Genomic DNA, 10850 nt, shown 5'->3' on the forward strand with positions numbered 1-10850 from the left:
CAGGGGGACAGATTGAGACAGAATGCCATGCGTCTGTGACAGTGTGTGTGTCCTGTCACTGTGACCTGATTGATCATGCACCCTGGCTACTTGTACAGGGGAGATCTCCGTTTGGCTGACTGGTTAGCGCGCACGACTTTCACTCGGGAGTCTGGGGATCGAATCACGATCAGATCTTTTTTTTTTTATATCCGTCATGTATCTTTCTGAAGAACTCAGCATTGACGGCTTCAGCAATGCTGTGCCACTCCGGATTTTCTCTTATTTGTTTTGCAAAAGCACTTCCTTTCATTTCTCCACCTCACCCACAGGTACCTCAGTTTCTGCTTGTGAAATAGCGCTTCCTTGATTTACGGTCGTGATCGAAATGCTGCAACAAGCCGGCTTATGTACATGCATGAGATCCACAAGGCACTTTGCGTTGACTATTTATGGCAGTAAGTGGGTGTGGTGAGGGCGGGATGTGACTAAAAAGCAACCGAGAACCTTTCTTGTTAGTCTCGGATTTATGAAGCAGAGATTGCGTGCAGCTGTGCGTACTCCATGTTTGATTGATCACAAACCTACTTGGCGTAAGTACATTTCTGTTGCTGAGCTTAAGTACGGTTTTAGTAAGGACTCTACGCAATGTTTGATAAATGAGAGTGAGACCCCAGGAGGTTTGAATGAAATGAAATGAAACAGATGTACTTCGACTTTGAAGAAATGTCTTTCATATGAATTATATTTCAAATAAAAAAAGAGTCTGTTGCAGATCTTTAAAGCAAACAGGACCCTGTCACAATGAGACCAGAAGTCGGATAATCTGTTTTAGGAAAGGTGATTTGATTAATGCTCTTTGTGTTTTTAGCTTCTTGAGAAAATCTCAGCCCAGGTTCAAACCAGTAGTATCAGTTTTATCATGTAAACAGTGTTTGTATTTGTTTATGTCTGTGTGAGTGTGTGTGTTGCTTACCAACGATGAGTAGAAGTATTCCAATGGGAATAAAAAGTCCAGTTCTGAGTTGGCCACACAAAGACATGAAGGAGAAGATAAGGCAAAGAATGAGGAGCAGGAAGCCAATGATCATCAGAGCAGCCACAGCGATCGCCCAAGCTGGAGTCACAAAAATAGGTGTATATTTATTTATTCTCTTTTTATTTAATACATAGTGTCACACAAACTGAAATAAAACATTTAAAGTGATAGCGTGTATTTTCCCAGGCGATAGGGGGCAGTACACACCTAAATTGTTCGTGTTCGAGTAAGACCTTACCAACGGATGGCCATTAGGGTCAAAAATAAACCTCTAACAAAATGACAAGCACACCAGAGTGAAGAGGTAAATGTGTAAATCAAAACATTTGTTATTGGTGAAAGTTTTGTAACCATTTGTTACAAATCAGTAAATGTGTTTTGTCCTCACGGACTTCCGTAGAAGGAAACATGGCATCCAAAATGGCATCGCCCACAGACTTAGACCTGCTCCCATGTATTTTAGACCAGATTTTTATGGTTACATGTTATGAAATTGCCAATATTTCTCAACAACTGGGAATCTTTTAATTCATTTACAACAACAGTTTGACGGATATTTCCAGAGATTAATGGTAAAAACTACACGTTGTCACTTTAAACGGTCACAAGTTTACAATATGATCTCATGACAATAAAGTGTATGACCACTGATGATGTAAACAAAATGGCCTGTATTAGATATAGCACCTTCTAGAGTCCTGGAACCCCCCAAGGCGCTTTACAACACAATCAGTCATTCACCCATTCACATACACATTCACACACTGGTGGGGATGAGCTACGATGTAGCCACAGCTGCCCTGGGGCGCACTGACAGAGGCGGGGCTGCCGAGCACTGACGCCACCGGCCCCTCCGACCAACACCAGCAGGCAACGTGGGTTAAGTGTCTTGCCCAAGGACACAACGACAGACTGAGCGGGGCTCGAACCTGCAACCTTCGGATTACGGGGCGAGCACTTAACTCCTGTGCCACCGTTGCCCAAACAAAACCAGAAGCTACTTTAATTTCAGATTTTCTCTCTAAATCTGCATATGTATACGGTTTCTTTATTATGGTTTCAAAACGAGGAACACCTGAGCTCTTACTGCGCCCTGAGTCTTACCTGTCAGGTTATGTTCCGACCCTCCTAAAACACTTCGTAAAGTTATATAATTTCAGACACAGATGCCTTTCTTGCTTTTTTGCAGACATGAACGTGTTTGTAGGAATTGTATTTATTTATTTGATTGTTTACTTTTGTGCCCAAATCGAGCATTTGATAAGGATACAGATATTTTTATATATTTTATGTCCAATCAAATACCAAGGAAAGTAAATGTTATTGATGCAAATCTCTCTTTATTCTTCCTGTACTCATATTTTTTGTCATTATGCTTTTCTAAAATGGACCTAACAGAGATGTGAATTCAATTATGCAAGTGAATCCACCCCTAACTTTAATTCGGACTGTTGTCTTTAATTGTCATTGCTGCTCTGCAACACTTTCCCACTGCTACCTGAATGAACTCTCTGAGAAAGGTGAAGAGAACAATATTTGTTTTGGAAACTAAAAGGAGCCCCACCCTGAAAAACACCTCATCTCAGCAGGAAGCTGGTTAAGCTCTGACTGTGATGACATCCATAAGCACCTCTCATCTCCAGAATGTGATCTAAACATCAACTCTTATTTTAAAATCATCTCAAAGTGAATTTTAATGTCAAAGTTTAAGACTGAAAGAGGATCAGTCACTGACTAACGCTGATGAACACTAACAGTTTAAGCTCGACCCACTTTGGCTGTCGCTGAAACGGTCCACGCCTCTAAATTATTCACAGCCATGTTCCTGTTCTGGTAACATCTGACCTGCCTCAGCCTGAGGCTTTGTTCCTCCTGTACGCAGCAGACTGGTTCCACTGGTTTCATCTTCTAGAACAAGACGATGTTTAAATGCACAGTGCACACAAACTTCTTGACAACAGTTTCTCTTTCCGCTGTTGTGTCAAGATTCAGGAAACTGAATTCTGACTTCAACTTGTGTTCATAAAAAAAGAAAGGTTTAATTGTTTTCATTATCTTCAACATCACTAAATAAATGATCTGCTGCTTTCCAGTATGTTTTTGTTCTGGTTAAGAAGCTCTGTTTGGAGATTATTTGTGATTTAAGACAATTGTTTCTCCTCTGACATGCTGCAGGTAAAATTGCATCTTTTTTGTCATTTAGTTATTAAATAAAAGCACAGCAGAAATACTTAGAAAGCTAAAGTTGTTTCTGTACAGCATTTAGTTTACTGATAACTAAAAATAGCATATTTTTTATATTCAGATACTGTGGAAAAAAGGTTAAAAAAAGAATTCTGACTTTTTTCTCAAATGTTAAAAAAAAGTCAGAACTCTGAGATTAAAATTACTAGACAGTTTTTGCTTACTTTTAGCACCCCCTAGTGTCTGTTTGTAGAACCAAAGATCTCATCGCTGTGCATTCGTCTTTTTAACGCTTTAATCTAACAGCTGAAATGTCTCCCCCCAGCCTTCCTTAGTGTCTACAGGAGGGATGTATTACTAAATTAATCAAATCAGCTGTGTGCATGATCTAAAACATGCAGGAAACGTGCTGGAACCAGACTGCAGCGCCAGGATGTCAGCTCCATTTTTTCCAAGTACCAACAGAGCTGCGCACCAGTCTAAAGTTGCAAGTGGAATATTCTGGCCACAGGAGGCGACAGAGGCTGGGTGGCCTTTCATTAACCCTGTAAAGGATCACTTGAGTACATACTGGCTCAAGAAAATTATTTAAAATATGAAAAAGTTGCAAAGTATCCCTTTAAAGTCAGCATTATTATTCCTTTCCAGTGGTCCCAATCCTCTTCTGTACAGGTTCAAATTTATAATACTGAAGTGGATTTCATTATTTTTGTGCAAATGATGATAATTTAGAAATCAGCAAATGTAATCCCAAAGATTTTTTTTTACTTAACTCTATATCTAAAGGTGTCTGTTAGCGCTATAACTAGATGTAGACCGATATGTCAGTCATTTATCAGGCCAATATTTACTGTTTATAGTATATATCAGCATCAGCCAACATCTTACATTAGTAAAGCTGATTTACAGTCGGGCACATTTTCGGGCAACTTGATATGCATAATTTAGTTTAAATTTTACGTTCATCAATAACATCTGCATAATAAATACTCTAACTTTATTTAGGTGTTTGACTTTAACACTGAGCAGTGCACAAAGCAAAGATTTGACAGTTTGTTAAATTCAGAGTTCAAAAACCGATTCAGCTTTAGAAATTTTGTGCATCAACTGATGTTATTAGTGATATTTTTGTGTAAAAAGGGTGGCAAATGTTTAGAGATCAGCCATGATAACCAGCATTATATATCAGCTCCTCCTACATTTCAGATTCAGTAATGAAAGGACCAATATCAGTCTACCTCTAGCTATAATCGTATACCATCCAGCTGCTCAACATCTGTTTTCTCGAGATCAAACATGGAAGGATTACACACTTCTCCCACACCTTTACTTAATAATTTCATCTGCTCCACCCAGGAGTCTCCTAATATTTATGAGATCATTTATTTCAACTATTAGGCAACACAGTTTAATGTAATATGGTTATTTTGTTTGCCAAATGACATTTCAATTTTTAAAAAAAACTTCGAGTTTCTTAGAAATGATCTTCCACCTTAAATTATGTCAACAGTTTTTTGCTGTCAGGAGCACATGCATGCTAATGTTCTTGCAGTCTGAGTAAAAAACATTTATTTTATGATATCTGGTGCAAAACCTTTCAACATCATTTTGGCTTCAGCCTGTTTAAAGTCTGTCAGTAAGTTTAAAGAAAATCATCATGTCTGGTCTTGAAACTGTTCACTTTGCCTCGCAGCAGAAAGTGAGAGGAAAAAAAACTTGCTTTTGAAATTACTTTGCAAGTCTCACAGTTTCAGGTAATGTGCACCAACTGAACTATAGTTCTACAAACATCTGATGCTCAAACTTGGCCAAACGACTTAAATGGAAAAAAAATGTCAAAAACTGGCAAATTCAACTATTTTGCACCTGTTTATTCCTGTATTTGTGCTTTAAAATCTGCGTTTAATCTTTTATCTGATTTATGCAGATCTAGTTACAATTAACCCTCCCACCGTCCTAACGGGTGTGGCCCCGCGAGGAAAGTGGACCATTGAGCAGTATTGATGGTTTATCGCTTGGGTCCATGTGGCAGGGGTGAGGAGTGAGCACCACCTCACCCCTGCCACATGGACCTCAAGGGATAAACCATCAATCCTGCTCAATGGTCAACTTTCCTCGCGGGGTTACCCATAAAGACAGTGGGAGGGTTAAACAGCTACAGATCCGTTGGGGACAGCCAGTGCCAAATATCATGTTTGGATAGTTTCTGATGACACACAGATAATAAAACATGAATGTATGTTTGTTATTGCTGTCCAGAGAGCAGTTGCAGTTGTTGTGCAGCCTCCTTCCATCTGAACGAAACAGTTCACACACACACACGTGCGCGTGTGTGTTTGTTTCCCTGGTTTTTACAAAGTTCTCACAAGTATGCAAGCCACAGAAACCTCAGGGAATATCTATCTCTTATCCAGCTAGTGTGCTTCTGGCAGCTGTTGTAACCTTTTGTTGGATGGCTTTCAGGCCTGCCGAGGCAGAAGAATCCGGCTTAAACAGCAGTAAAGTCCAACTCTGACTCACAAACCATGAGGGTGCATGACACCAGCACAGAGGCAGCATGGGAACTAAAAAACAAATATGTGTTTTAATCAGTGTTTAGTGGAAACTGATAAAGATGTTTGGATTCTCCGCTGCTGCTGCTGCTGCTGTGAGAAAGCCGACTGCTAAACTATCGGAACTATGACAGCAGCTAATGAGTGTTTTCATTTTGTCTGACAGTCAACCAATTAGTTTGAGTACAAAACACGGAGCAGAGCAAACGTCCCTCGAGAATTCGTTATATTTATTCTGTCCAAAGTCTTAAATGCTAAATTAAATAGATAAAAAGTGAATTAGATTATATTTTCACACTACAATACAGAAATTAGAGATCTTTTTGCTCAATAATTAAGAACTGCCTGTCTCATAAATGATGCATCCTGTTATTTTGAGGTTATGGGTTATTAGGATGTTCCAATCACGCTTTTTTGCTCCCGATCCAATTCCGAGTCATTTGATTAAGAATCTGCTGATACGGAGTCCCAATCCAATACTTTAGAAATGCATTAAGAAAAAAGGAAACACACTCAAAGGATTCCAAGGAATCTCCTACCATCTTTATGCAGATGACATCCAACTGTACATCTCCTTTAAGCCCCATGAGATGTCTAAGCTGCAGCTGTTACACACCTGCTTAGACTCTATTAAAACCTGGATGGCTGGGAGCTTTCTTCAGCTGAATGAAGATAAGACTGAGATCCTCATCTGTGCCCCAGACAAGCTGGTTCCCAAAGTCAGAGACTCTCTTGGTCAGCTTGCTTCTCACACCAAACCTTCCGTCAGGAATCTTGGCGTGACCTTTGACCCAGCTCTCACCCTGGATTCTCATGTCAGTTCTCTTGTTCGCTCTTCCTTCTTCCATCTCAGGAACATTGCTAAGCTGAGTCCCATTCTGTCCCGCTCTGAACTTGAGACAGTTCTCCACACCTTCATCTCCTCACGCCACTGTAGCTCTCTTTTCATGTGTCTGAGCAGAACCTCCCTGAACCATCTACAGGTGGTTCAGAATGCCGGTGCTCGGCTTCTGACCAAGTCCTCCAAACACACCCACATCACCCCGCTTCTCCTCCAGCTTCACTGGCTGCCAGTCAACTTCAGGGTTCATTTCAAGATCCTGGTTCTGGTCTATAGGGCCTTACATGGACAAGCACCATCTCACATTGGTGATCTTCTTAGTCCCTACACCTCCAGCAGGTCCCTGAGGTCCAGTGATCAAAGCCTACTGGTTGTGCAGCACCAGGCTAAAGACCAAAGGTGACAGATCATTTGCTGCTGTGGCCCCCAGACTCTGGAACTCTCTCCCCCTGAGCCTGAGATCAGTGGACTCAGTGGTCTCCTTTAAAAAGCAGCTGAAGACTCACTTGTTCAAGCTGGCTTTTGTATGACCTTCATCACCCTCTCCTTGTTCTGCTCTCCCCACCTATTCCACCTTCCTCAGGATCCACTGATTTTGGTGAAACTTTTAATAAGTTTTAACCAGGTGTTTTTAATGTTGGTAACTGCTCTTTTGATGTTAACCTTTTTGAGAGTATTTTTGGAGGCAGCAGTGCAGGGGTTCTGCTGTTCTCCATGATTTGTTTTATTTTAACCCCTTCGTTCGTTCGATCCTTCGTTTTGATGAGTTTAACTTTTATAGTTAAATTCTTGAGTGATCCTGTGGGATCTTGTGTTCGTTGGTTTTTAAGGTTAACTTCGTTTGTTGCAATTTTATTGACTTCGTTTTTAAAACACCTGCTGTTCCGGTAAAACTTTAAACATAAGTTTTAACCAGGTGTTTTATGTCAATGAATTGTTTTAGAACTTTTATCAACTTTGTGGATTTAGAAACACCTTCTGTTTTGGTGAAACTTTTAATAAGTTTTAACCAGGTGTTTTTAATGTTGGTAACTGCTCTTTTAATGTTAACCTTTTTGTTCTCCCCACCTATTCCACCTTCCTCAGGATCCACTGAATTCCCTCTTTCCTATTCACTCTCTCTCTTTCTTAACATTTTTTAATCACAATTATCTATTTTTTGCTCATTTTAAATATATTTTTAACCATTTTCTAAATTATTTTTTACATTTTTTGCTTTTGTGAAGCGCCTCGTGATTTTTATCTTGAGAGGTGCTATAGAAATGATATTTTCTTCTTCTTCTTTTCTTCTTCACTAGAGATTTTTAACAATCAATGCATTTCTTTTCTTCTGTATTTAGTTTATCTGCTACAAAACATCACTTGTTTAGGAAGTACATTAAAAAGAAACATGTTAATATTAAGATCATATGTAAAAATAAAATGTTACAAATATACATACATACACCAGCCCCCTGCGACCCTGCATGGACAAGCAGGTACAGAAAATGGATGGATGGATATGTATCTGAAAATATCAGTTATATTAATCAGTTATATTAATATTGGATATTGGCCCAAATTTTCATATCGGTGCATTCCTAGTTGTTATTATCCTAGAACCTGTGGAGCTTTTGTGAGGATAATAAATGTTTCATCTTTCTTTGTGTCATTGGGAGAAGCTCAGCATTTGGGATTATTTCTTCTGATCAGAGAACGACAGGCATCAAGCTGCGATTGTGCAACTGTAACATGAGAGTGTGTTTTGTGCAGAAACATGCCCAAACTAATTAAATAACTGTAAAAAGAGAGGCGTTATCTCTTCACTGGGAACATGCAAATCCAAACTTGTAGCCTTTTTTTCCTCACTGCACTGACTGACTCTTTCCTGAGCCTAAGCAGAGAGCAACAATGTTCTCTTTGTTGTAACAAAAAGAGTTTGGGAGAACACAGAAAGAACCGGAGTTGTTGTTCCACGTGTGTCACTGAGTTATGGGTCTATGACTGGACCTCTTCACTGTTCCATTTGCCTATAAATAACTTAACAAGTTGGCCATATTGAATTCTGGTTCTCTTTATTCTTTTGGGACATTTGGTGGTTTCTGAATGCTCCAAATGTGCCCGAGGTGTTTGTTTTTGAAGTTATTCTCCAATTAAAGTAATTCCAACCAACTGTCGGAGCAGGTTCACACGAACAGGTTCTTCCTAAAGCTTGAAGAAACTTTCTTTGCTGCTTTTTTTTTGTCTTTCCTGGGAGAATGCATGCTTTACTTTCTGCGAGGTAGGAGAAAATAAAGGAAAATGGAACACTGAATAAAGCCCTTCATCTGAGGTGAGTGATAAATCACTACAGTGATTAAAAAACAGACACACATGTTAGTAGTTTTGGGAAGAAGACTTCATATTAAAAACTTTTCAACAAAAACATTTCACTATTTAAATGGATTCTATTTAAAAACTATTATGTCTTCATTTGTCTTCATTATTATTACTATTATGTAGTTTGCAAACTAGATATTTTAGAGGTAATTGGGGCAATGCCCTTTTACAGTAACTCTACTCTTATATAAGAAGTAGTTTTCATAACTAAATGTTTATAAAAGGTTATGAATTAATCTGATTTTGACTCAGGATAATCCTACTGAAGGGGGTGGAATAATTAAAAAAATTCAATAATCAAGCATTTTAGTGTTTTCTTTATGACTCCCGTGACTTCTGGAGTTTGTTAGTTTGACTCAAACAAATAAAATTAATTATTTACAGGATAAAAAAAGTATGTTATTGGCGAGTTTAGGCATAAACTACCTGAATTAAACCAGTTTTTCCCAACTGGAACTCTAAAAAGAAAGAGTTAATGCAGAGACCAAAGTTCATCCCGCCGGACTGATAACTTTGTCGTACTTCCTCCTTTCCTCAGGCTGCAGTTACACGTCTAGACCTCTAGCAAAACTGCTGTAACTTAAAAAAATCCCTTTGATTAATATGACTGTTGACTATAGTAGACTTTTATGAGTGTCAGAAAGGAACACCTACGATTCTCCATCAGCGACCTGCAGTCCCAGACGTCATTCTTGCCGCGGCACTCGTCCCACATACTGCCGTAGTGGGACTTGTTCTCGTTCTCCACCCATCCCGACCTGGCTGCGATGGCGATGAGGTCAAAAATACAGGCGAAGATCAGCAGCAAGGGCAGGATGCACTTGCACCGAGTGTAGTCGATCCCACAGCGAAACGACATGGCTGCGTTCGGAAGCTGAGGAGAGTTGTGACTGAGATCCGTGCGAGTGCGAGACACAGTGGAACAGCGCGCGTCCTGTGCGTCTTTACGCAGAGTCGAGACGGTGAAAGTGTAGATGGGAGACAAGTAGATCAGCCTCACCCTACAGAGGCACGCACCCGTTCTGGTTGGATCGGGTTGGGCTCAGGGTTGGGCCAAGCGCAGCCATTGGCTCGGTTAGAACTCTCAGGGGGTGGGATTATTTCAATGCAAGCCCTTTGCTTCTCTTCAGGAAGAACTGGCATGGCTGGCCAGGCTAGAGAGTCAGTCAACTTAAATAAAACCATTAGACCATCTCAGAGGTTTATGGCATCCTGCATTTATGACATTCACCTATATTACCTGGCAGTAATGGATTCTCCCCAGCTCATGTTGGGGAGGAGGTGTGATTGGAGGAGCATGAATTAGTGTGTGGATCAAGACAACTGCTCAATTACACACAAAGATATAAACACACACACACACACACACACACACACACACACACACACACACACACACACACACACACACACACACACACACACACACACACACACACACAGCCATTTCAGTAATTTATATACATATCAGTATATCAATTATATCAATTTATATATTCAATTCAGTTTAATTCATATAGCGCCAAATTACGACAAAAGTCATCTCAAGGCACTTCACATAGTAAACATTCCAATCCAGGTCAGTTCATTAAGCCAATCAGAAAAAATATTTCCTATATAAGGAACCCAGCTATCTCAGCAATCCTCATACTAAGCAAGCATTTAGCGACAGTGGAGAGGAAAACTCCCTTTTAACAGGAAGAAACCTCCAGAGGATCCTGGCTCAGTATAAGCAGCCATCCACCACGACTCACTGGGGATCGAGAAGACAGAGCAGACACACACACACACACACACACACACGCACACGCACGCACGCACGCACACACACACACACACCAAGCAATGTGTCTATAGTTATATTGTGTTTTCTTAGTAAATATTCTATTTGGTGAGA

The 10850-nt window shown here is 40.0% G+C and overlaps 1 protein-coding gene across 1 annotated transcript in view; it reads right to left on the reverse strand.

The window, feature by feature from the left end:
- The window catches only part of perp (p53 apoptosis effector related to pmp22), a 12034-nt gene extending 2084 nt beyond the window's left edge, over window positions 1-9950 (reverse strand). Inside the window, exons 1-2 of the mRNA XM_015944596.3 lie at window positions 9608-9950; window positions 956-1096 (exon numbers count right to left, since the gene is read on the reverse strand). Coding sequence (XP_015800082.1) covers window positions 956-1096; window positions 9608-9812 — 346 coding nt within the window. The 5' untranslated portion in view covers window positions 9813-9950. The remainder of the gene's footprint in view (window positions 1-955; window positions 1097-9607) is intronic.
- Between the last annotated feature and the right edge of the window lie 900 nt (window positions 9951-10850).

This window comes from Nothobranchius furzeri, chromosome 12 (genome assembly GCF_043380555.1).
Source record: "Nothobranchius furzeri strain GRZ-AD chromosome 12, NfurGRZ-RIMD1, whole genome shotgun sequence".
Taxonomy (NCBI): domain Eukaryota; kingdom Metazoa; phylum Chordata; class Actinopteri; order Cyprinodontiformes; family Nothobranchiidae; genus Nothobranchius; species Nothobranchius furzeri.